The sequence below is a fragment of the Amblyraja radiata genome, chromosome 4 (assembly GCF_010909765.2).
Source record: "Amblyraja radiata isolate CabotCenter1 chromosome 4, sAmbRad1.1.pri, whole genome shotgun sequence".
Lineage (NCBI taxonomy): Eukaryota > Metazoa > Chordata > Chondrichthyes > Rajiformes > Rajidae > Amblyraja > Amblyraja radiata.
The window spans coordinates 59,173,244-59,200,709 of record NC_045959.1 but is presented as its reverse complement, the minus strand read 5'-3'; the positions used below and the strand labels follow the sequence as shown (position 1 = coordinate 59,200,709).

General features: G+C 45.1%; 1 protein-coding gene across 3 annotated transcripts in view; it reads left to right on the top strand.

Annotated features, from left to right (window-relative positions):
* The first annotated feature begins 16,566 nt into the window (after positions 1-16,566).
* The window catches only part of rnf31 (ring finger protein 31), a 42,356-nt gene continuing 31,456 nt past the window's right edge, over positions 16,567-27,466 (top strand). For all 3 annotated transcript variants that reach the window (XM_033019582.1, XM_033019581.1, XM_033019580.1), the window contains exons 1-3: positions 16,567-16,679; positions 19,342-19,432; positions 26,105-26,170. In XM_033019582.1, coding sequence (XP_032875473.1) covers positions 26,144-26,170 — 27 coding nt within the window. In that variant the 5' untranslated portion in view covers positions 16,567-16,679; positions 19,342-19,432; positions 26,105-26,143. The remainder of the gene's footprint in view (positions 16,680-19,341; positions 19,433-26,104; positions 26,171-27,466) is intronic.

Below are 27,466 nucleotides of genomic sequence, written 5' to 3'. Positions count from 1 at the left end.
CATAAAGAAACATTGTTGAAATCTAGATTGATTTTGGAAGTATTCATTTTGCAGCTCAGTGCTGTGATATGAAAATCATATCCATGTGGATTTTAACATATAAAGACGAGATGAAGCTAAAATTACGATTTGTATTCTGAGGAAAATAGAGAAAAGTAACAGAAAATAGAGTAAAAGTAAAAGAAGTGAACTATCTTTAGAAACATAGAAACAGAAAAATAGGTGCAGGAGTAGGCCATTTGACCCTTTGAGCCAGCACTGCCATTCAATATGATCATGGCTGATCATCTAAAATCAGTACCCCGTTCCTGCTTTTTCCCCATATCCCCTGATCCTTTAGCCCTAAGAGCTAAATCTCTCTCTTGAAAACATCCAGTGAATTGGCCTCCACTGTCTTCTGTGGCAGAGAATTCCACAGATTCACAACTCTCTCAGTTAAAAAGTTTTTCCTCATCTCAGTCCTAAATGGCCTACCCCTTATTCTTAAACTTTGACTCCTGGTTCTAGACTCCCCCAACATCGGGAACATTTTCCCTGCATCTAGCCTGTCCGATCCTTTAAGAATTTTATGTTTCTGAAAGATACTTTTAAATTCCAGTGAATATAAGCACAGTCAACCCATTCTTTCATCATATGTCAGTCCCACCATCCCGGGAATTAACCTGGTGAACCTACGCTGCACTCCCTCAATAGCAATTATGTCCTTACTTAAATTAGGAGACCAAAATTGCACACAATACTCCAGATGCAGCTTCACCAGGGCCCTGTACAACTGCAGTAGGACCTCCTTGCTCCTAAACTCAAATCCTCTCGCAATGAAGGCCAACATGCCATTAGCCATCTTCACTGCCTGCTGTACCTACATGCTTACTTTCAGTGACTGATGCACAAGCACACCCAGGTCTTGTTACACCTCCCCTTTTTCCTAATCTGACACCATTCAGATAATAATCTGCCTTCCTGTTCTGGCCACCAAAGTGGATAACCTCATATGTATCCACATTATACTGCATCTATCATGCATCTGCCCACTCACCCAACCTATCCAAGTCACCCTGCAGCCTCCTAGCATCCTCCTCGCAGCACACACTGCCACCCAGCTTTGTGTCATCCGCAAACTTGGAGATGTTGGCATTTATTCAGACGTTATCCAACTTCAATGCTATACCTTGCACTAAATATTGTACCCTTTATCCTTTATCTGGACAGCTTGATTGTATTCATGTAAAGTATTTTCGTTAACTGGATAGAACATAAAAAATACTTTGCACTGTACCTCAGTACATGTGACAATAATAAACTAAACTAAACTGGGTAGTGTGGCGAAAAGTTCATAAATATATTAGAGATAGGAGCAGAATTAGGCTGTTTAGGCCCACCATTCGGCAGGTAGAGTTGCTGCCTTACAGCACCAGAGACCCAGGTTCAATCCACACTATGGAAGCTTGTCTGCAAGAAGTTTGTCTGTTCTCCCCATGACCTGCGTGGGTTTTATCCAAGATCTTTGGTTTCCTCCCACACTCCAAGGACGTACAGGTTTGTAGGTTAATAGGTTTGGTGTAAATGTAAAATTGTCCCTAGTATGTGTGTAGATTCCGGTCTAAAACTTACCCACCTGGTCTGGTTCAGTCAAACACCAAATACGAGCACTGGAAATCCAACTCTCTTTTATTGTACATAATACCAATACCAATACCGCCAGACCGATCCTCGTTACTACTTATTCGAGCCCAAACAGCCTCGCGCAAATAGAACAAATCCCAGATGATCGGCACACCCCAATGTGCTCCCCACCCAAAGGTACGAAAATACATGGGGGGGGGGCAACCCCAACAAGCCAATTACTGATAAAGGCTGCAAAGTACATGGAATGACAGTTCCCTAACGCAATCATACAATAGCACATAACATAGTTTCAACCAAAGATACTAGAGGAGCAAGATAGACCACTTGACCAAAAAGACGTATTATGGTCATGGGCTCATGGGTAATTTTTTACGTGCCATTTTGGGAATCAAATATATGAGCATTTTTGAATGGGCTTCAGTCATGGCGTCCACATCTACAAGCGTAGCATGCTGTTCTGCTATAAAGTGCTCGAATCGCCAATGTAAGCGACCCGACCTGTCTTTCTTCAGGTTCCCCACTAAAGATGAAAGGTAAGAAAAAAAAATCTTAACTTTCTGTCGTGTGGCCTGCCCGATTTCTTCCTATAGCTCAGATCGCGGAGCCGGTGGTCGCCAGAAGAATTGCTCCGATTGCTGGCCCACGGACTGTAACATCCTAAAGCCGCAGTTTGCGGAGCTTTTTTCGCGGGGGCAGCGTGCACTTTCCCTCGCAGAGTCTGGGATTCCTCGCCGGAGAAGAGCTCCGACCGCCGGCCCGCGGCCTATAACATCATGAAGCCCCGGTCTCCGGTAGGAGGCGGACGATTCGGGACCTCCAAGCCGCAGAGCTCCCAAATCGGTTTGTGTTTAATCCGCTTTGAAATGGTGTTTAAAATACTGGATAAATACTGTTAAATGTACACAATGTACATGGATCAATGGTGTTTAAAATACATAATAAATGGTGTTATAGGGAACAACGATATGCCACGAGGAGCACACAAAGATTTAATCTCCTTCCCAATGTATGATCACCGTAACACATGCAATTCTATTCTTATGATCCCAACAATGTATTACATTATATAATACATCATTTTTTGGTACATGAGCAAGTTATTAGAAAGTCTTCTTTTATAGATCGAGACTTACCACAATAATAAAGGTAGACAAAAATACTGGAGAATTTTTCCAGCAGTTTTGTCTACCTTCGATTTTCCAGCATCTGCAGTTCCTTCTTAAATAATGATAAAGGTGTCAATTTTTACACTGCTGTACATTTACAATACAATACAATACAATTCAATTTATTGTCATTTGGACCCCTTGAGGTCCAAACGAAATGCCGTTTCTGCAGCCATACATTACAAACAAATAGACCCAAGACACAACATAATTTACATAAACATCCATCACATTGCTGTGATGGAAGGCCAAAAAAACTTATCTCTCCACTGCACTCTCTCCCCCGATGTCAGAGTCAAAGTCAAAGCCCCCGGCGGGCGATGGCGAATTGTCCCGCGGCCATTAAAGCCACGCCGGGTGATGCAAGGTCGCACACCGGGTTCTAGATGTTAGAGCCCCCGGCGTGCGCTCGCAGTCCCGCAGCCATTCCAAGCCGCGCGGGGCGGTGCTGTAAGGCCCCGCTCCAGGTGCTCTTCAACCCCGCAACTCGGGCGGGAGAAGTCGCCGTTGCGGAAGCCACGAAAAGCGGTCTCCCTCCAGGGACCCGCGGGCTCCCGGTGTCACTGTCCGCCAGACCCGCAGTTGCAGCCACCGAATCTCCGGAGGTCGGGCCGCAGCAGCGTCCACCACAGCTCCACCCACTCTGGACTCGGCCAGCTCCGCAACGGTGAGGTGAGTAGTCGGCACCTGAGCCCCTGGTCTTCCTGTTGGAGGCCGCTCCTCGTTGCAGCCCCAACGACAACGGAGACCCGACAAAGAAAAGGTCGGGTCTCCCGTGCAGGGAGAGATTTAAAAGTTACCCCCTCCCCCCCACACCACCCCCACCCCCCCCACACACATACCCCAACAAAAAATAACAAAAACTACATAAAAACATAGACATAAAATAATAAAAACGCAGACGGACTGCAGAGGCCGCTGCTGACGAAAGTCGCGCCGCCCACCGATTTTAATTTTTGGTTTTGTTCTTGTTATAAGGCATGAATGCTAGTGTAAGCTCTTCTACATTTAAGATAAATTGACCTATTAGAGGAAAGATGCATCTTCAATATACATGTCTCTCTCCACCCCTGAAAACAATTGCATTTAAGTGACATATCATCCATTCTGCAGTTATGTAGTTATAATAAAATTTGTTGTTATAAATCAACTATATGATATTTTACTGTAATTTCAGATGTCGACAGTGGGTCCAGAATACTCATCGACAAGATCTCTTGCACCGATCTATGGACTATTTGTCTAAGAACTGCCGTCTTTGTTCTGAACACTTCAAACTTGACCAGTTTTCCAACAACAAGACCAAGAACAAGCTAAATTGGAATGCAGTTCCAATGCTCTTTGACATCCCTAACCCACCCAAACGTCTGTTTTCCCAACGCAGGATACTCAAGAGGAAGAATGAGAACCTCCCATCTGCACCAACGCCTTCAAAGCAGCAAAGAGGCAAATAATTTTCACATTTTAAAAATAACATTTGTTTTCTCACTTTGCTAAATTGCAAATTTGTATCCTAACTGATACAATAGGTAATGGCACAATATGTACTAGCATGTATGGCACTTCTATTTTCATTTGTGAAATGTTCCTGAACATTCCAGAGCAAACGCCGTCTTACCTCACACCAACCCCGTGTCTAACGGCGGCATGTGGCCACCTTCAGCCGTGGCGAGAGCGGAGCGGGCAAAGAGGTGATCAGAGGCGCTGGTGAATTTTTACAAGAACCAGCACTGTCTTTCTTTGCATCACAATTGCAGAATGTGTCAGGACGTAGATGATCAAGAGGAAGATGATGGAGTTATTCAGATAGGGTAGTTGCGTTGTCCCTATACCACCAGAATCCCCATGCATACCAGTTCTGCCAGTGCATTTTCACGCTTCCATCAATTACATCCCTGCGTAGGTGGTTGCATAATGTCGAAGTAAGACCTGGGTTTCCCACTAAGATCTTTGAACTTTTGAAGGACAGGGTAGCAGCAATGACAGAGAATGATACGTTCTGTGTAGTCTCCTTTGATGAAATGAGTATGTGCAGGCCTCTCGTATAATATTAGTGAAGATTCAGTCGAGGGTTTTGAGCACTTTGGATCCCTAGGGAAGACATCACGGCCTGCCAACCGTGCTCTCATTCTCATGGTTAGAGGCTTGATGGGAAAATGGAAACAACCTGTAGGCTACTTTCTGTCGCGAGACTGCACAACAGCTGATAAACTACAAACACTACTCAATGAATGTTTACATAAGGTTACGGCAATTGGACTACAGCCTAAAGGGCCTGTCCCACGAGCTGGCGACTCCATGCGGCAAGCACGACCTAACGTGGTCGCTTGAGCCGTACGGCCTCGCGGGGCCGGTCCCACTTCGATCGCCGGATGGAGTTGTGCGGAGCTGGTCTCGACATCGCGCAGGGCTCCGAAAAACTGACCGTTCAAAAATTCCGCGTGGCAACGGCCTGCAGGCCCGCAGTCGCCTCGACGCCGTACGCATCGCCTCGACAGGCATACGCAGCGTCTCAACGCCATACGCACGCCTTGACGCCGTACGTCATGCGCGAACTTCCCATGGACTTCGCTCGAACTTCACGTCACTCACTCGACCTTCGCGCGGCCCCCGTTTCTGGTTTGGTCGCGCTCGCCGCATGCAGGCGCATGCTGGTGGGATCGGCCCTGTACGGGGATCACTCGAACTCCGCGCGGCCCCCGCTTCTGGTTTGGTCGCGCTCGCCGCATGCAGGTGGGACCAGCCCTGTACGGGGATCACTCGACCTCCGCGCGGCCCCCGCTTCCATTTTGGTCGCGCTTGCCGCATGCAGGTCGCATGCTCGTGGGACAGGCCCTTTAGGCCGTGGTTTGTGATCAAGGCTCAAGTAATGTTCGACTCCACCTTGGGTGTGACAGAAGACCATTCTTTCTTCATCCACGGGGGAGCCAAAATCTATTGCATGCATGATCCGCCACACTTGTTAAAAAACACTAGATCAAATTTGGAAAAATATGTTTTTGAAGTCAATGGAGAGGATGGGAGAAAGAAACATATCAAATGGGCACATATTTATGCATTTTATGAACATGATTCACAGTTGCCCATTAGAAAAGCCCATAAACTAACCAGAGGCCATTTTGTTCTTAACAGCTTCTCTAAAATGAGAGTTAACAAGGCTGCGCAGGTGCTTAGCCATTCGGTAGCAGCAGGGGGTCTACACCTATGCAGCTCTTGGAAAGTTGTCTGGGGAGGCTGTTTATACTGCTGAGTTCATTGAAATTATAGATGGACTGTTTGATTCATTTAACAGCAGGTATTTCAGGGACACAAAAAATTTGAGGCGGCCCATGTCTTATAAATCTGTGCATAAGTCATTCTTCGATTCCTGCTTGCCTGTACTACAAAGCTTGACAGTGCTTGGAGCAAAAAATGTGTTGTTTGTTAAGGAATGGCGGCGTGCAATTTCTTACATTTCACAGCTGTGGCAGCACATGAAAGAAAGCACAGACGCTAGTTTTATGTTCACATCTCGGCTTCATCAGGATGTTGTTGAGAATTTGTGCTCTACCATTCGGCGAAAGGGCGGATTCTGAGAAAATCCATCAGCGAAGGAGTTTAAATGTGCTTTTAGAATGGTCATGGTAGCTGAACTGATAAAGACATCCGTGAGTGCAAACTGTTCCCCCGACTCTGACATATTTATCTTAACACTGCAAACACTGACAAAGAACAGAGTAAAGAAACCATCTTCATCCATCTCCCATGTCAATAGGACACAACAGCACAATGCAGTCTGCAGCATTTCACTTGATCTCCCTGAAGAAAGTACACTAGCTTACATCGCAGGTCACATCTATCGCAGGATCATCACCTTACATGAACTATCCTCAAAATGCCACACATGCAGAAAAGTTTTACTCCGACCTGATGCCACTTTATTTGATCCTGCCCTCATTTTCATCCATCATAAAGCATATGACACATCAACGTCTGACTTCGGCTCCCTGATGGTGCCTTCTGAATACTTTATAGCATTCTGTGAAGTGTGCGAGGAAGTGTTTCGCACAGAATTTGACGATCTTAACATGACCAGGAACAACATTTCCCATCTAATAAACACAGCAATACACAATACACAGGAATACAAAGACATGAAGTTGTGTTGCCACAGAGCCATAGCTAGAATTGTAGCAATCTTTGTGAGTGTCCACATACATTATGGACTCAAATTTAAGAATAGAAAAATGCTGGACATGACCGTTAAAAGGAAGTGCAAGAAAGTTCAAAAAGTGGCACATAAGTAAAGTACATAATTTTCTTTAATAATTTATTTGAAGTAATACAGTTGTTTATATACACAGTGTGAATTTGTGATTTGTTAGCCGCACAAAATTATGCAAATGACGATTTATTTATTATTGTATGAACGTTGGACATTTTGTCCTTTGGGGTAAGTAAGGCTGGGGGTTTCATTGTTTGAAGTATGTTGAATTTTACATCATTTTCATTGGTTAGCTGATATGCGAAACACTGCAACCCTGTATATCTCACACATAAAGCGATGTAAATAATGTAAATCTTACCATGAATGACAAAAATAAAAAGCGTTATCCTTGTTTATGAATTTTGATGTAGAATTATTTTAAATTGAGTGGATTGATGCAATAGACCCCTAACTCACAAATGTGTCGTTATGAGATATTCACATTTAAAATCTCACTCAGTAGCTAGGTGTGAACGGCCGCCGGGACCGGACAGCGGAACTACAGCTCGACCTGGCGCTCGCAGGCGACCTGGGAATTTCAGCTAGTCCTGGAGGGTACTGGCCCCTATGCAAACAAGGCTGCTGACCCGTGGACTAAACCAAACCCTCGATTCTTTTAAAAATAATTAGCAACTCAAATGGTGGTGCGTCTTCGTTGCCGGGAAATACGGTGACTCATTTCCCACAAATATATTTCAAATATATTTTCCTCAATTAAATGTTAAATTAAAAACGAAACTATGGTAGCAATGCACAGTATTCTTGTCTAAAGCTCGCACTTCTGCATCAATGTAGGTATGTATACACTATATTTCTTTACACTAATATAGAATGAAAGAATATCTCGGCATGTGTTCATTATTTTATTCACAATATTAGGATTTTAGAGAGAGAGAAAGAGAGGTTGAATGAATAAAAGAAAAAGGTTCAACAAATAAATAGAGAGCACAAGAAAGAAACTAGAGAAATACAGATATGTGTGTGTTTTATATATTTACATACATATATATCACACATATACAGTGGCTTGCAAATGTTTTCATACCCCTTGAACTTTTCCACATTTTGTCACGTTACAACCACAAACGTAAATGTATTTTATTGGGATTTTATGTGATAGACCAACACAAAGTGGTGCATAATTGTGAAGTGGAAGAAAAATGATACATGGTTTTCAAATTTTTTTACAAATAAAAAACTGAAAAGTGTGGCGTGCAAAAGTATTCAGCCCCCCTGAGTCAATACTTTGTAGAACCACCTTTCGCTGCAATTACAGCTGCAAGTCTTTTGGGGTATGTCGCTACCAGCTTTGCACATCTAGAGACTGAAATTTTTGCCCATTCTTCTTTGCAAAATAGCTCAAGCTCAGTCAGATTGGATGGAGAGCGTCTGCAAACAGCAATTTTCAAGTCTTGCCAGAGATTCTCAATTGGATTTAGGTCTGGACTTTGACTGGGCCATTCTAACACATGAATATGCTTTGATCTAAACCATTCCATTGTAGCTCTGGCTGTATGTTTAGGGTCGTTGTCCTACTGGAAGGTGAACCTCCGCCCCAGTCTCAAGTCTTTTGCAGACTCTAACAGGTTTTCTTCCAAGATTGCCCTGTATTTGGCTCCATCCATCTTCCCATCAACTCTGACCAGCTTCCCTGTCCCTGCTGAAGAAAAGCATCTCCACAGCATGATGCTGCCACCACCATGTTTCACAGTGGGGATGGTGTGTTCAGGGTGATGTGCAGTGTTAGTTTTCCGCCACACATAGCGTTTTGCATTTAGGCCAAAAACTTCAATTTTGGTCTCATCTGACCAGAGCACCTTCCTCCACATGTTTGCTGTGTCCCCCACATGGCTTGTGGCAAACTGCAAACGGGACTTCTTATGGCTTTTTTTCCAACAATGGCTTTCTTCTTGCCACTCTTCCATAAAGGCCCGATTTGTGGAGTGCACAACTAATAGTTGTCCTGTGGACAGATTCTCCCACCTGAGCAGTGGGTCTCTGCAGCTCCTCCAGAGTTACCATGGGCCTCTTGGCTGCTTCTCTGATCAATGCTCTCCTTGCCCAGCCTGTCAGTTTAGGTGGACGGCCATGTCTTGGTAGGTTTGCAGTTGTGCCATACTCTTTCCATTTTCGGATGATGGATTGAACAGTGCTCCGTGAGATGTTCAAAGCTTGGGATATTTTTTTATAACCTAACCCTGCTTTAAACTTCTCCACAACTTTATCCCTGACCTGTCTGGTGTGTTCCTTGGGCTTCATGATGCTGTTTGTTCACTAATGTTCTCTAACAAACCTCTGAGGCCTTCACAGAACAGCTGTATTTATACTGAGATTATATTACACACAAGTGGACTCTATTTACTAATTAGGTGACTTCTGAAGGCAATTGGTTGCACTGGATTTTATTTAGGGGTATCAGAGTAAAGGGGGCTGAATACTTTTGCACGCCACACTTTTCAGATTTTTATTTGTAAAAAAATTTGAAAACCATGTATTATTTTCCTTCCACTTCACAATTATGCGCCACTTTGTGTTGGTCTATCACATAAAATCCCAATAAAATACATTTACGTTTGTGGTTGTAACGTGACAAAATGTGGAAAAGTTCAAGGGGTATGAATACTTTTGCAAGCCACTGTATATGCATCATATATATATATTGAATATATGTGTGTATATATATAAGAAACTAGAGAAATATGTATGTGTGTTATATAATTATATACATCAATATCACATTTATATACATGTGTGTAATATAGATATAATATATAAACGTGTTTATAATATATAAATATTGGCAAATATATTTGCCTTTATGGCTTATGTTCCTTATATCTTATAGGTAAAAAAAATAAAGGCCAATATAATTGCCTTTATGGCTATGTACATCATGAGAATGGCTCATGTACATCATGAGTTGCTTTAAATCAAAGTTGCTTATGATCCATGAGGAACTTTGAAATCTATTATCTCTACTTGCCACTCACACACAGAAACACAAACATACCGTTCCCCCACAACACTGATTAAACCAAAGATCATAGAATTCATATGGTCCAGAGACCTTTCATTGCACATTGCAGCTCGTTTTATACGCAGTTTCCCTTAAAAAAATTTTTTTAAAAGAAGCACCTTATTTATTATAAACAAAGATCATAATGGTCTATCATTGAAGGCTAAAATAGACCAAGATAAACTGCAAAATTAAATGGACTGACGTGGATTAAAATGCGAGAGGCATAACGGAGATCGGGTCTTATTCCAAAAATGGCGGAAGTGATGTTCCGTTGCATTCCGATGCGTACTACACGCCAGTCCATTGGATTGCATGGGGTGTGGTCTATCTTGCTCCTCTAGTATCTTTGGTTTCAACACAAAGCACTTAGGGGGAAACACTTCCATTAAGTAAAGAAACATTATCACTAGGTAAAGAAACATGTTTGGCGAGGCCACTCTATTAGACCAATCACAATTAGCGGCAGGAAGGCTCTGAAACATAATTGTAACCCAACATTTCCCCAACCAATCCCAAGCATGCTTTTGCAGCAGGACCTAGCTCTTTCTGCAAAATCTCATACATATTGCAGTCCGTCTGCACAGCAACCTCTATACAACCTCCTCCCAGGCTTCAGACTTTCTAGAACCATCCATATCACATAGTCCTGCAGCTTTGCAAAAGATGTCAAACAGGCTTTACAGATCTTTTAAATAGACATCCTCCATTATCCCAAGTACCCAAAATTTCTGATATTAACATGTGGAGGGTAGTCTTTATGTGCGGGGATCGCTGGTTGGTGTGGAGTCAGTGGGCTGAACTTGGGGCCTGTTTCCACGCTGTAACACCAAACTAAAGTAAACTAAACTAAATTAAACAAAGTGGAAACAAGTAGATGCAGGAACTGCATATTCTGGTTTACAAACACAAACCACAAAGTGCTGGAGGAACTCAATGGGTCAGGCAGCATCTCTGGAAGACAATGATAGGTAAAGTTTCAGGTTGGGGCCCTTCTTCAGACTGGAAATGAAAACAAGTTATTCTAACATCAATACTGAAAAAATTATATTCAGATTAGCCGGGCCTCATGTGACAGATTCTGAGACTGCACCTCCAGTCTGTCCTGATGCTTTCTCAGGGCTGCCAACTCTCACGCTTTGAGCGTGAGACTCACGCCCTCAAGCAAACTCTCACGCATCACGCTCATCAGAAATTTCACACGCTCAGTGGCGAGAAATGTTGTCATCAACGAAAATTTCAAAACTCGGATAAACTGCATGGTCCGCGGGTGTTGGAGAGCCGGGGCTGCGGGAGGGATGGGAGCAGAACCAGCGGCGGGAACAGATGCGGGGAGCCGGGACTGTCGAGTGTTTGCGGCGCTGCGAGTCACTCGCTGCAGCTTCGGCCATGGAGCAGCTCCGGACAGTGCGAGTGTCCCGGGCCGCAGAGCCGTCGGAAGCACCGCTGCCGCTGCTGCGAGAGTCTCTGTGCCGAAGTGACAGACTCTCAAAGGGAGGTGGAGAGAGAGAGAGGGGAAGGAAATGGGGAGACAGTGGGGGGAGAGAGAGGGGGGTGAGAGGAGAGAGAGGGGGGAGACAGAGGGGGCGTGAATGGAGAGAGAGAAGAGGGAGAGGGGGGGAGAGAGAGGTAGGGGAGAGAGAGGGGGAGAGTGAGGTGGGAGAGGGGGGGAAGAGAGAGAGAGGGGTGAGAGGGAAGAAAGAGGGAAGAGAGAGGGGGTGGAGAGGGAGGAGAGGGTAGGAGAGAATGGAAGAGAGAGGGGTGGTAAAAGAGAGAGGGGGAGAGAGGGAAAGAGAGAGAGATGGGGGGGCAAAGAGAAAGAGGAGACAGAGACAGAGGAGAAAGAGAGAGGGGAGAGAGAGCCAGGGGGAGAGTGAGGTGGGAGGGAGAAATGGGGGAGAGAGGGAGAGAGATGAGAGAGAGAGGGGGGGGAAAGAGAGGTGAGAGGAGAGACAGAGCGAGGGGAGAGTGTGTAGAGAGGGAGAGAGAGGGAGAGATAGAGAGGGAGGGAGAAAGAGAGAGGGGGAGAGAGAAGAAAGAGAGGGGGAGAGAGAGGGGGAGAGAGAGTTAGGGGAAAGAGAGGGGAGCGAGAGTTAGGGGAAAGAGAGGGGAGAGAGAGTTAGGGGAAAGAGAATGGAGAGAGAGGGGAAGAGAGGAGAGAGGGGGGAGAGATAGAGGGGGGATAGAGAGTTAGGGGAGAGAGAGTTAGGGGAAAGATAGGGGAGAGGGGGGGAGAGAGGAGAGGGGACGAGAGAGGGGAGAGAGGGGGAAGAGAGAGAGAGGGAGAGAGGGGGGAGAGAGAGGGAGGAGAGAGAAAGAGGGGGAGAGAGAAGAGTGAGGGAAGTGGAGAGAGTGAGAGGGGTGAGACGGGAGAGAAGATAGAGAGGGTGGGAGGGGAGAGAGAGAGGGGAGAGAGAGGGGAGAGAGAGGGGGGTTGAGAGGAGAGAGAGCGGAAGAGAGGGGGGGAGAGAGAGAGGGGAGAGAGAGAGGGATGAGAGTGAGGTGGGAGGGAGAGAGTGGAGAGAAAGAGAGGTGGAGAGAGAGGGGAGATAGAGAGGAGAGAGAGAGGGGGAGGGAGAGAGGGGGGAGAGGGAGAGGGGGATAGAGAGGCAGGGCTGCCAACTCCCATGCATTGAGCGTGAGAATCACGCATTTCACCAAATTCTCACGCTGATCACAAATTTCTCGCGCTCTGTTGTGAGAAATTCTGTGATCAACGAAAATTTCAAAACTCATATCAACTGCATGGGCCGCGGGTGTTGGAAGTGTTTTCCGGGCTGGCGAGTTGCTCACTGCAGCTCCGGCCATGGAGCAGCCTCAGTGCAAGAGTCCCAGGCTGTCGGTGGCGTAGAAGCGTTGCGCCGCTGCCGTGAGAGTCTCTGTGCCGAATTCGCCCAGGTGACCGGCATGGATCAGGCTGTGGCTCGGTGCATCCTGGAGGACAACCAGTGGCTGCTGGAAGTAAGTACCAAGCACTGGGTAGATACGGTGGAAGATAGTGGACTTCAAATGGAGGTGGTTGGTGAAAGCATCCTGCTTGCCTGCTAGATTTTCACTTACTGTAACTGCAGGAAAAATGTTCCCGATGTTGGGGGCGCTCAGAACCATGGGTCACAGTTTAAGAATAAAGGGGGGGGCAGTTAGGACTGAGATGAGAACAAACTTTCTTCACGCAGAGAGTTGTGAATCTGTGGAATTCTCTGCCACAGAAGGCAATGCAGGCCAATTCATTGGATGTTTTCAAGAGAGAGTCACATTTAATTCTTGGGGCTAACGACATCAAGGGATATGGGGAAAAAACAGAAAAGAGGCACTGATTTTAGATGAATAGCCATGATCATATTGAATGGCAGTGCTGGCTCGAAGGGCCGATGGCCTATTCCTGCACCTATTTTCTATGTTTCTATGCTTGAGTATATGGCAATAAAACTCGATTTTGAAGCATTCATGCATGGTGGAGGTATAATGTAGTCGTAGAGTGAAAACAGGCCCTTCGGTGCAACTTGCCCACACCCGCCAACATGTCCCAGCTACACCACCTGCTTTTGGTCCATACCTCCAAACCTGTCCTATCCATGTATCAGTCTAACTTATTCTTAAATGTTGGGATGGTCCCTGCCTCAACTACCTCCTCTAGCAGCTTGTTCCATACACCCATCACCCTTTGTGTGGATAAAGTTACCCCTTAAAAAGTGACCTCTTAAAAATACTTCATACAAAAAACATTGAAATCATACTTCTACAGTGCACTAAAACATGATTTTAATACATCAAATTTCAAAAGGTTCCTACCCTGGGAGGGGGGACCCCCTTCTTCCACACCCTCTCCCCACTCGGTTGCTCCACTCCCTCACCGGGGTACCCCCAAGGCCAGTGATCAGTGATCGCACAGCCTCCCCCCTTTCAAAAACGCTCCAATCCAATTTAAAGCATATATATTGCATTCAAGTGTAAGTTAAAAGACTCGCTACAGTATGCACCATATTGCACAATTTCAAGCTGAAAAATACAAATGTTCCATACCAATGGGAGGGGGACACTCAGAATTAAAGGAAGTTCTTTTAGAAGGAGATGAGGAGAAATTTATTTAGTCAGAGGGTGGTAAATCTGTGGAATTCTTTGCCCCAGAAGGCTGTGGAGGCAAGGTCAGTGGATATATCTAAGGCAGCGACAGATAGATTCTTGGTTAGTACTGATGTCACAGGTTATGGGGAGAGGGCAGGAGAATGGGGTTAGGAGGGAGAGATAGATCTGCCATGATTGAATGGCGGAGTAGACCTGATGGGCCGAATGGCCTAATTCTAATCCTATTCCTAATGACCTTATGATAATCAGTGACATTTAAAAACATAACAAATAAACAAAAATGTTTTTTTTAATCTACTTTAAAAACATTAGAGGGGTGGCACAGTGGCACAGCGGTAGAGTTGCTGCCGTACAGCGCCAGAGACTCGGGTTCCATCCTGACTATTGGTGCTGACTCTATCCCGTTTTGCACCTTCTCCCTGGGTTTTCTCTGGATGCTCTTCTTTCCTTCCACACTCCCAAGGACAAACAGTTTTGTGGGTTAATTGGCTTCAAAAATTATAAATTGTCCCTGGTACTGGGGTGATCGCTGGTCGGCGCAGACTTGGTGGGTCGAAGGGCCTGTTTCCGCGCTGTGTCTCTAAAGTGCAAAGTCTAAATCTTCCACTCTCCCCCGTCTTTAGTTTTTTAGTTTTAGTTTTTTAAATTAAAGACATAGCACGGAAACAGGCCCTTCGGCCCACCGACCAGCGATCCCCGCACACTAACACTATCCGACATACACTCAGGACAATTTACAATTATAGAAAGCCAATTATACTACAAACCTGTACCTCTTTGGAATATGTGAGGAAGCCGAATATCTCGGAGAAAACTTACGCAGGTCACGAGGAGAACGTACAAACTCTGTACAGACAGCACCCGAAGTCGGGATTGAACCGGGGTCTCTGGCGCTGAAAGCACTGTAATGCTGCGTTACCGTGTCGTGCAGTCACCTTGCTCCCTTCCCCTCCTTCGTCCACTTATCTCCCATCCACGAATCCTCCATTTTCCTTTATCTCCCTTCTTTACCCTCCCTCTCTTCTGTCACCTTCCAGCCGCATCCTATCCCCATGTTTACATTTCACTCCTCCTCTGCTCCTTATCTGATCCCCTTCTGTATCATTTGCCCTTGATTATGCTGGTTGCCTTGCTGAGGCAGCGTGCCGTGTAGATGGAGTCAATGGAAGGGAGATTGGTTTTTGTGATGGTCCAGGCTACATCCACAACTCTCGTTTAGTTTAAAGATACAGTACAACATGGAAACAGGACTTCCGGCCCACCTAGCCCACGCCAACAATGATCAACCCGGAGACTAGTTATTTCAAGTCAAAAGTCAAAAGTTAAGTCAAAGTCAAGTCAAAGTCAAAGTCAAAGTATCCTTTATTGTCATTCAGACCGAAAGTCTGCGCCGCCACAGCTCTGGAGTCGGGTCCGCCGCCGGAACGTTGGAACGCCTCCACAGCCCCATTAGGCCTCAGCGCAGACGGAGACGGAGATGGGGGACACAACAAGAAAAGTCGTATCTCTCCGAAGGGAGAGACCAAAACCATGTTTCTCCTACCCCACACACATACACAACCTAATAAACCAAATTTTACTAAAACAACAAAAAAAAGAAAAAACATACGGACTGCAGGCGAGCCACAGCTGCCAGGCAGTGCCGCCACTTCCTACTTACTAGGGAAAATTTACAGAAGCCCATTAACCTATAAAACTGTACATCTTTGTTATGTGGGAGGAATCAGAGCACCCGGAGAAAACCCACATGGTCATAGGGAGAACGTACAAACTCAGTATATACAGCACTCGGGGTCGTGATGGAACCCGGGTCTCTGGCGCTGTAAGGCAGCAACTCTACTGCTGCGCCACTGCTCGATGGAGCTGCCCCTGTATTATTTACACCCTGCTATCATACTATATGAAGATAGACACAAAGTGCTGGATTAAGTCACTGGGTCAGGCAGCATCTCTGGAGAAAAAGAAAATCCCATACCTCCAGAGGTGTTGCCTGACCCGCTCAGGTACTCCAGCACTTTGTATCTATCTTTTGGTACATATTTACCACCATTTGCAGTTCCTTTCTGCACACCAAACTACATGCATTAGATGCAATGTGTTATTTACACCATGGCAGCATACTACATACATCACGTGCCTTGTGTTATGGTTACAACGCCACCACAGTATATATGATGTTTATATACTGCATTATGTTTAACCATGTTCCATGCATTAAATGGTCTGTGTGATTTTCACCATGTTACTATGCTGCGTCGATCAGATGGGTGGCGTTATTTGTTTTGTACAATGCATGGGTATTACGTGCAGCAGATGATTAAATCTTGGTGTTAAATGATCGGAACTTTATTCTCTGCAGTATTTGGGCCGTGACACATCAGGATTTACGAGTGCTCAGATACGTACAGCGTATTTGCTGCTTTATTTCCACATTCTCTTTCAGTTTCGGTTTCCGATGCAGGAGGATGCTGGATGTTGTTATGTTGCCGGCAGGACGATGAATGTTTGGGAGAACCGGCTGAAGAACGGCTTGCTGAAGGTGAGCGGGCAAGGCGGAGGGTTGGTCGAGGAATGGGATAAACTGAGGGGGCAGCACACACAGGCTGGGCACTGGAGCGGCTCATATACACCGGGATACTGTGAGGGCTGGACATATAGCACCGCCACACAACGTTACGGTGAATTGCTGTGCTCAAGCATCCAACATTACATTAAAGGAGTAATGCAGATTCCACTAAGTCAGGGGTTGCATTGTGGAATGCTACCGAATGTCCTTTAATAATGATTTATTATTTTAGTAAGGTGCGAGTGGTTAGAGTCATAGATAAACAGTGCGGAAATAGGCCCTTCGGCTTGACTTGCCCACACCGGCCAACATGTCCCAGCCTCACTAGTCCCACCTGCCTGCGTTTGGTCCATATCCCTCCAAACCTGTCCGATCCATATACCTGTGTAATTGATCCTTAAACGTTGGGATGTCCCTGTCTCAACTATCACCTCTGGCAGTTTGTTTCGCACTGGGAAACTCTCTGAGAGAACCCAAAGAATTTCAAAGATTCACTGCACCCACTGCATTTTTATATTCCCGCGACACTATGGTTACATGTAGATTTTACATTTTTGAAATAATTCATCATTGAACATTGTTTCTGTAGCATTTCAGCCGTGCCCCCCCCCCCCCCCCCCCCAGAGCTATCTTTAATCTTCTATTCCCTGTTATTTAGAAGCAACTCTCCCATTTGTCCAACAAATGGGCACAATGTAAGACAATATTTCCTGATCAGTTTTATTGCCACCCCAATGTTTGTTTTAACTTAGACCAGTTATGTCTTGGGATCTAAACAGTGATAAATCTATGTATTGCCTCTCTTAAGCTTGGTGAGTCCATGGCTGCATTAGGACCTTGAATTTGGCTGATCATAATGTCATAAGATCATAAGTGATGAGAGTAGAATTAGGACATTCGGCCCATCAAGTCTGCTCCGCCATTCAATCATGGCTGATTTCTCCCTCCATACCCCATTTTCTTGCCTTCTCCTCATAACCTCTGACACCTGTACTAAACAAAAATATATCTATCTCTGCCTTAAATATCCATTGACTTGGCCTCTACAGCCTTCCGTGGGAAATAATTCCACAGATTCACCACCCTCTGATTAAATACATTTCTCCTCATCTTCCTATAAGAACGTCCTTTAATTCTGAGGATATGACCTCTAGTCCTAGACTCCCCACTAGTGGAAATATCCTCGCCACATCTACTCTATTCAAGCCTTTCACTATTCTGTACGTTTCAATAGGCCCCACCTCATGCTTCTAAACTCCAGCGAATACAGGCCCAGTGCCAACAAATGCTCATCAGATGTTAACCTACTCATTTCTGGGATCATTCTGGTAAACCTCCTCTGGACCCTCTCCAGAGCCAGCACATCCTTCCTCAGATATGGTGCACAAAATTGCTCACAATATTACAAATGTGGCCTTACTGGCGCCTTATAGAGCCTCAGCATTACATCCTTGTTTTTGTATAGGACGTACATGGTAAATAGGACGTACATGGTAAATGGTAGGGAATTGAAGAATGTAGGTGAACAGAGGGATCTGGGAATAACTGTGCACAGTTCCATGAAAGTGGAATCTCATGTAGATAGGGTGGTAAAGAAAGCTTTTGGTGTGCTGGCCTTTATAAATCAGAGCATTGAGTATAGAAGTTGGGATGTAATGTTAAAATTGTACAAGGCATTGGTGAGGCCAATTCTGGAGTATGGTGTACAATTTTGGTCGCCTAATTATAGGAAGGATGTCAACAAAATAGAGTGAGTACAGAGGAGATTTACTAGAATGTTGCCTGGGTTTCAGCAACTAAGTTACAGAGAAAGGTTGAACAAGTTAGGGCTTTATTCTTTGGAGCGCAGAAGGTTAAGGGGGGACTTGATAGAGGTTTTTAAAATGATGAGAGGGATAGACAGAGTTGACGTGGAAAAGCTTTTCCCACTGAGAGTAGGGAAGATTCAAACAAGGGGACATGACTTGAGAATTAAGGGACTGAAGTTTAGGGGTAACATGAGGGGGAACTTCTTTACTCAGAGAGTGGTAGCTGTGTGGAATGAGCTTCCAGTGAAGGTGGTGGAGGCAGGTTCGTTTTTATCATTTAAAAATAAATTGGATAGTTATATGGATGGGAAAGGAATGGAGGGTTATGGTCTGAGCGCAGGTATATGGGACTAGGGGAGATTATGTGTTCGGCACGGACTAGAGGGGTCGAGATGGCCTGTTTCCATGCTGTAATTGTTATATGGTTATATGGTTATAGAAGCTCTCCTGAAATAAATACAAGCATTGAGTTTGCTTTCTTTACTACTGATTCGACTTGCAGATGAACTTTTAGGGAATCCTGCAGCAGCACTCCCAAGTTCCTTTGCACCTCAGATTTCTGAATTCTCTCCCCATTTAGAAAATAGTCTATGTCCGTAAATGAAAGATAGTATGGAGAGATAGACACAAAGTGCTTCAGTATAATCCAGCACCTGCAGTTCCTTTCCACACATACATGCAACGGACAGAGGTGCCATAGCCATAGCAAACTATATAAGTATGTACCTGTATCTAGTCTGGGTGATTCATAGGCCTGCAAAAGTTTTTTTTTTCCTTGCAGCAAAATGCGCTGTTATAAATAATCCCTTTTGTTAATTCTTTTACAGCATTTATACGATCATCCAACAGAAGTTATAAAAGAGCTTAAAAATGTGCGAGCAGTCTACAGAGACCTGTCGGTGAATTTTGACTTTTATTGTAAGTAATGACTTTCTGTTTACATAGAAGTGATAATCGATATTTAATATTTTAATTTAACTCCTCAGATGCCTCGCATCAAAGTACAAGATCTATTTTCCTGTAAGTGTATTTCTTATGAGATTAAAAAGAAAATACAACACTATATTGGGAGAAGATGTTTCCCAAAGTGGGAGGGTCGAGGACCAGAGGCCACAGCCTCAGATTAAAAAGACAGACCTTTTGAAAGAAGATGAGGAAGAATTTCTATAGCCAGAGGCTGATGAATCGGTGAAATTCATTGCCTCAGATAGCCATGAAGGCCAACTCATTGGGTATTTTTAAATCTGAGGTCGACAGATTCTTGATTAGTATGGGGAGAAGGCAGTAGAATGGGCTTGAGAGGGGAAGATAGACCAGCAATGAATGAATGGTGGAGTAGACTTGATGGGCCGAATGGCCTAATTTTGCTCTGATGACATGACCTTATGGACTGGACTATATGGTGATGTGCAGTTCAATAATATTTCTCAATAGCATAGGGACTTAACCAGTCAATATCAACTTACTGCCTGTGGTATTGTTCTCCCCTACATTCCAATTGTGACTACATATTATGAAGGGCTATCATGACTGCAAGGCACTTTGAAGAATCCTAAAGTAACCATATCAATGCATGTCATGTTACCGTACTTACTTCAAGAGTCAAGAGTGTTTTATTGTCATATGCCCCGAAACAGAACAATGCAATTCTTACTGATGATAGCCATAAAAGGCTGGAGTAACACAGTGGGCCAGGCCGTGATGCAGCCAATCAATATTCTTTCTACTATACGCCTGTAGAAGTTCAAGACAGTGTTTGTTGACATACCCGATCTTATGACTTTGAACCAGATTGTTAAGCGCATCAAGTCTTCTTCTTGGGTATGGCGTGCACAGCCTAAAGTTGTAGGACGACTTGTTCTATTCGATCTTATTTGATTGTGCACGCCAGGTTGATTCCATTTGTTGAAACAGCGCTGACCCACGTGAAGGTTGCAATCTTCCACCCCCGCATCAAGTCAACGCTGAGTCACAGAGCATTCCCATCAATCTCATTCCCGTACTATCTTCCTGTAACCTTTTCCCTCTTACATACAGTGGCTTGCAAAAGTATTCATAACCCTTGGACTTTTCCACATTTTGTCACGTTACAACCACAAACGTAAATGTATTTTATTGGGATTTTATGTGATAGACCAACACAAAGTGGCGCATAATTGTGAAGTGGAAAGAAAATGATACATGGTTTTCAAATTTTTTTACAAATAAAAAACTGAAAAGTGTGGCGTGCAAAAGTATTCAGCCCCCTTTACTCTGATACCCCTAAATAAAATCCAGTGCAACCAATTGCCTTCAGAAGTCACCTAATTAGTAAATAGAGTCCACTTGTGTGTAATCTAATCTCAGTATAAATACAGCTGTTCTGTGAAGGCCTCAGAGGTTTGTTAGAGAACATTAGTGAACAAACAGCATCATGACGCCCAAGGAACACACCAGACAGGTCAGGGATAAAGTTGTGGAGAAGTTTAAAGCAGGGTTAGGTTATAAAAAAATATCCCAAGCTTTGAACATCTCACGAAGCACTGTTCAATCCATCATCCGAAAATGGAAAGAGTATGGCACAACTGCAAACCTACCAAGACATGGCCGTCCACCTAAACTGACAGGCCGGGCAAGGAGAGCATTGATCAGAGACAGGGCCGGCCTTAGGAGGTGCGGGGCCCAATTGGGAACAATTTTGGTGAGCCCCAAGTTCCCAGCAAAGGTCGGTAGAATCATAGAAATACAAATAAAGTCTATTATAGACTTCATATCTCTATGGTAGAAAGGAAAGTAATCAAAATGTGCGCTTAAAAAGTGCCTGCAAGATAATGGATCAAATAGATCTAAGCTACATTTTAATATAAAATTGCATACATGTAAGCCTACAAGTAACAAACAAAATGTGTAGATCACCTCTGAAAAGTACATAATTACAATACCACTTGTTTTAGTGACAGTGACATGAAATTTTTTTTAACTAGATCCTGGAAAACCAATAACTGTTGGAGAAAATACAGTCCAGGCATTAAATTTTGGGCTTGAGCCCCATCCTACCCTTTGGGCTTCTACCCTATCTAAACTTAGTTGTCTGTGCGTGATGTGTGTGTGTGTGTGGGAGAGAAGGAAGGGAGGGAGTGAAGGAAGGGAGGGAGGGAGAGAAGGGAGGAAGGAGAGAAGGAAGAGAGGGAGGGAGAGAAGGGAGGAAGGAGAGAAGGGAGTGAGGGAAGTAGAGAAAGAAGTAGAGAAAGAAGGGAGGGAAGGAAGGGGAGAAGGGAAAAGAGAGAGAGGAAGGAGGGAGGGAAGGAGAGAAGGGAGGGAGGGAAGAAGGGAAGGGAGAGAGGCAAGGGAAAGAGAGAAGGGAGGGAGAGGGCCGGCGGCAGGAGTGGATGCCGGGGTCCGGGCGGACGGGTGTGAGCTGAGGCCGAGGTTTGTAAACGTTGCTCCAATCCCCGGCCCGGCGATCCCTGTATTGTTCACTGCGTCTCCCTGGGGAGAGAAGGGTGGAGCCGGGGCTGAATGCGTGAAGCACAGCGACTGGAGGGGTGGGAACAACCCACCTCCCCCTTCTCCATCCCCCCTCACACCCCCTCCCCGTCTACCCTTTCTTCCCCCTCCACCCCTATCTCCCCCCTCCACCTGGGGTAGATCTACCCGAGCCGAGAGTACATTACTCCAAAGCAAAGCTGAGAGATTAAAGGATAGACACAAAATGAAGCGGGTCGGGCGGCATTTCTGGACACGAGGAGAAGGTGGCATTTCAGGTCGAGACCCGTCTTCAGACTGAGTCACGGGAAAGAGGAACTCACCTCCCCCACCCCTTCCCTCCAACACGGACACGGAGCGAACACGGAGGTTCAGCTTCCTGCAGGACAACGACCCTAAACATACAGCCAGAGCTACAATGGAATGGATTAGATCAAAGCATATTCATGTGTTAGAATGGCCCAGTCAATGTCCAGACCTAAATCCACTTGAAAATTGCTGTTCACAGACGCTCTCCATCCAATCTGACTGAGCTTGAGCTATTTTGCAAAGACGAATGGGCAAAAATGTCAGTCTCTAGATGTGCAAAGCTGGTAGAGACCTACCCCAAAAGACTTGCAGCTGTAATTGCAGCGAAAGGTGGTTCTACAAAGTATTGACTCAGGGGGGCTGAATACTTTTGCACGCCACACTTTTCAGTTTTTTATTTGTACAAAAAATTGAAAACCATGTATCATTTTCCTTCCACTTCACAATTATGCGCCACTTTGTGTTGGCCTATCACATAAAATCCCAATAAAATACATTTATGTTTGTGGTTGCAACGTGACAAAATGTGGAAAAGTTCAAGGGGTATGAATACTTTTGCAAGCCACTGTATCTTCATAAGTTTCAGGTGCAGAATTAGGCCCTTCGGCCCTTTTAGTCCACATCACCATTCAATCATGGCTGTCCACACCACCATTCAATCTATCTTTCCCTCTCAACCCCATTCTCCTGCCTTCTCCCCATAACCCCTGACACTCATACTAATCAAGAAAGTCCAATCTTCGCATCCTCGTTAATTCGTCTTTTGCCACTTAACCAAACTCAGAGGTAATATATAGCCAGCGAATAATCTATGACACATCCTTGTTATGTGGGAAGAAACTGGAGAGCCCAGAGGAAACGACTGGGAAAAACATAGCAGCTCCATGTAAACAGCAGCTGAGGTCAGGATCAAACTAGGGTCACCTGAGCTGTGACGATACAATACAACAGCAACTTTAACCAGGCTATCTTTTTAACTTCCAAAGAAAATAGAGACATGTCAAAATAAGTTTTTAAGTGTTTTAAAAATAACCTGGTCATTGAGAATGTACAGTCAAGTCAAGTCAAATTTATTCGTCACATACACATACGAGATGTGCAATGAAATGAAAAGTGGCAATGCTCACGGACTTTGTACAAAAGACAAACAAACAAACAACCAACCAAACAGAATCACATATTCTTTTACATATTAAATATTGTGGGCGGAAGGAAAAAGGGAAAAAAACAGCATTTAAAAAAAAAACAGCAGAGTGGTACAGTAAAGTTAGTCCCTGGTGAGATAGGAGTTTACAGTCCTAATGGCCTCTGGGAAGAAACTCCTTCTCAACCTCTCCGTTCTCACAGCATGGCAACGGAGGCGTTTGCCTGACCGTAGCAGCTGGAACAGTCCGTTGCAGGGGTGGAAGGGGTCTCCCATGATTTTATTGGCTCTGGAGTTGCACCTCCTGATGTATAGTTCCTGCAGGGGGGCGAGTGAAGTTCCCATAATGCGTTCGGCCGAACGCACTACTCTCTGCAGAGCCTTCTTGTCCTGGGCAGAGCAATTCCCAAACCAGATTGTAATATTCCCGGACAAGATGCTTTCCACAGCCGCTGAGTAGAAGCACTGGAGGAGACACTCTGAATTTCCTCAATTGCCTGAGGTGATAAAGGCGCTGCCTTGCCTTACTCACGAGTGCTGCGATCAGTCCACCTTACCTAAAGTCCACGATCAGCTCCTTAGTTTTCTTGATGTTCAAGAGGAGGCTGTTGTCCTGACACCAGAGTGCCAGATCAGCCACCTCCTCCCGGTAGGCCTTCTCATCGTTGTCTGAGATCAGGCCCACCACCACTGGCGGTGAGAAAGTCCAGGACCCAGGCACACAGGGGGGTGTGGAGCCCTAATTCCAGTAGCTTCTCGGCCAGTCTGGTGGGGACTATCGTGTTGAAGGCTGAACTGAAGTCTATGAACAGCATCCTCACATAGCCCCCCTTCTGGCTGTCAAGATGAGAGAGAGAGCGGTGTGCAAAACCTGGGAGACCGCATCGTCCGTGGATCTGTTCGGACGGTATGCGAACTGTAACAGGTCCATGTTGCGAGGGAGGAAGGCGCAGATGTGTTTTTTCACCAGCCTCTCAAAGCATTTCATGACTACCGAGGTGAGGGCCACCGGACAGTAGTCATTCAGACAGGCTGGGGAGGCATCTTTTGGTACCGGTACAATGATGGATTTTTTGAAGGTTTCCTCCCATATTCCAAAGATATACAGGTTTGTAGGATACAACTAGTGTAAAGGTAGAAACATAGAAAATAGGTGCAGGCTTCGAGGCAGCACCGCCATTCAATATGATCATGGCTGATCATCTAAAATCTGTACCCCGTTCCTGCTTTTTCCCCATATCGCTTGATTCCGTTAGCCCTAAGCTAAATCTCTCTCTTGAAAACATCCAGTGAATTTGCCTCCACTCTCTTCTGTGGCAGAGAATTCCATAGATTCACAACTCTCTGAGTGACAATGTTTTTCCTCGTCTCAGTCCTAAATGGCCTACCCCTTATTCTTAAACCGTGACCTCCTGAGGTAGTCATTGGTCGGCACGGACCCAGTGAGCCAAATGGTCTGTTTCCACGCTGTATCTCTCTGAACTCTAAACTCTAAACTCTCTCTAAATATACAATATATTTTATAATTTAATATTATATATATTGTATTCATTCTAATTATATAGAATGTAGGGGGCGCTGCTCTGGCAGCAGCCATGTCATGCAGCTCGTCAGTTTTTCAATTTTTTAATTTTTTTAGGATGTTTTAAAGTCTGTATTTAATGTTTCTTTGTGTGTTTTATGTGGGGGGTGGTGTGGGGGGGTAAGGGGGAAACCGCTTTGGTCGCCTCCTCCACGGAGAGGCGAGTTTTTCCAGGTCGCCTCCCCCGTGGCCTAACATCAAGGATCGACGCGGTCTTTCCCGGAGACGCGCCCGGGGCTTCAGCGGCGAGCGCAGCGTGGACTCTCGGCGTGGAGCGGGTGAGCCCTCGCTGGAGGGGAGCGCTCCGTTTCGCTGACCCGGGGCAGCCTGAAGTCGCAGCCTGAAGCCGCGGTCTGCAGAGCTCCAGCTGGTGCGGCGTCTACAGCCCGGGATCTCACGTTGGGGACCCGGGGGAAGAAGAAGCCATCACTGCCGGCCTGCGGCCGACTTCTACCGCGGGTCCGGCATGGACTTACCATCACCCCTGGAGGGGAGCTTCGACCGCCGGCCCTGCAGTCTACGGTGCTTCTGGCTGCGGCGAGGACTTTAAATCTTGACCGCCGGCCTGCGGCCTACAACAACTTAAAGCTGCGGTCTCCGGTGAGGAAGAGCCGATCCTGGACTGACTCTGGACTCTGGTCCTGACCACGGGGGGGAAATGGAGGAGGACTGGCCAAATTTTGTGCCTTCCACCACAGTGATGAATGCTGTGGTGGATGTTTGTGTTACAGTTTTATTGTGGTTGTGTGTTCTTTATTATTGTATCGCTGCAGACAACCCAAATTTCCACCAACCTGGCTGTGTGGCAATAAATTATATCTAATCTAATCTAATATTATTATATGCCTGCCATAGTGAAAGAGGCTGTCAAATTGTTCCAAGGTGGAATGTAGAAACAAATTACTGCAGACGCTGGTTTACAAAACTGGACACAAAATGCTGGAGTAACTCAGCAGGTCAGGCAGCATCCATGTTCTCCAGAGATTCTGCCTGACCCGCTGTTACTCCAGCACTTTGTGCCTTTTTTTGTTATAGGGTGAAATATTTCCTCAATCAACTTAATTGAAAAATATTTTTCTTTTTTTTCCAGGTCACTCAACTGGATTTAAAAGTCAACTGGTTAATGTAAATGGTACTATTCCTGTATCATGCGAAGGTAAGGCAGCACAGTACAGCATACATATAAGACATAGTGACTTTAGAAATAGTGCCAAACCTGGTGATTCAAAAGATTTTCACTGTGTTTTGCACATTTAGTGTTTTAGTTTAGTTTAGAGATACAGTGTGGAAACAGGCCCTTTGGCCCACCGAGTCCACACCAACCAGCGATCCCCGCACATTAACACTATCCTATACACGAGGGACAATTTACATTTATACCCAGCCAATTAACTTACAAACCTGTACTTCTTTTGAAGTGTGGGAGGAAACTGAAGATCTCGGAGGAAACCCTTGCAAGTCAAAGGGAGAACGTACAAACTCCGTACAGACAGCACCCGTAGTTGGGATCGAACCCGGGTCTCTGGCACTGTGCCGCCGTATGTGACATGTGACAATAAAGCAGTATTGTATTGTATATCTTTGTTTTTTCCATAGTAGTGAATCCATTTGGGAAATACTGCCAAGGTGGAAGTTTAGTTATATCTTTGGCAGAACTTGACTGTCCTTCTTGGACAACTAATGCAGCTTCTTCTGGGTTGATTCTATCTTGTTTTAGTGTACTGTCACATGTACCGAGATACAGTGAAAAACGTTTGTTGCATGCTATCCAGTCAGCGGAAAGATAATACATGATTATAATCGAGCCATTTACAGTGTATAGATACATAATAAGGCAATAACATTTATTACAAGGTAAAGCCAGCAAAGTCCGATCAAGGATAGTCTGGGGGTCACCAATGAGGTAGATAGTAGTTCAGGACTACTCTCTGGTTGTGGTGGGATGATTCAGTTGCTTGATAACAGCTGGGAAGAAACTGTCCCTGAATCTGGAGGTGTGCATTTTCACACTTCTATACCTTTTGCCTGATAGGAGAGGGGAGAAGAGGGAGTGGCCAGGGTGCAACTTGTCCTTGATTATGCTGCTGGCCTTGCCGAGGTAGCGTGAGGTATAAATGGAGTCAATGGAAGGGAAGTTGGTCTGTGTGCTGGGCTGGGCCACAAACTTCCATTTGTGGTTAGCCACAAACCTACAGTGTTAGCCACTCACCCAGAAGAAAGCTGTTCATAAAGATCTGATTGTCTTTTTGGCATGAATTTCCTCTTTCTTGGTGCTAATTTTGATCTAACACTAGAGTATTTCTGGCAACAGAAATGTCATCAATCAAATTATATTGTCAGTGGCATTGAAGAATTCTCTAAGGTGCAAAACAAAGATTGAGTTTAATGTCACGTGTACCGAGGACAGATAGTACTGTTTTTGGCCTAGTTTAACAATTTAAGAATTGTAATG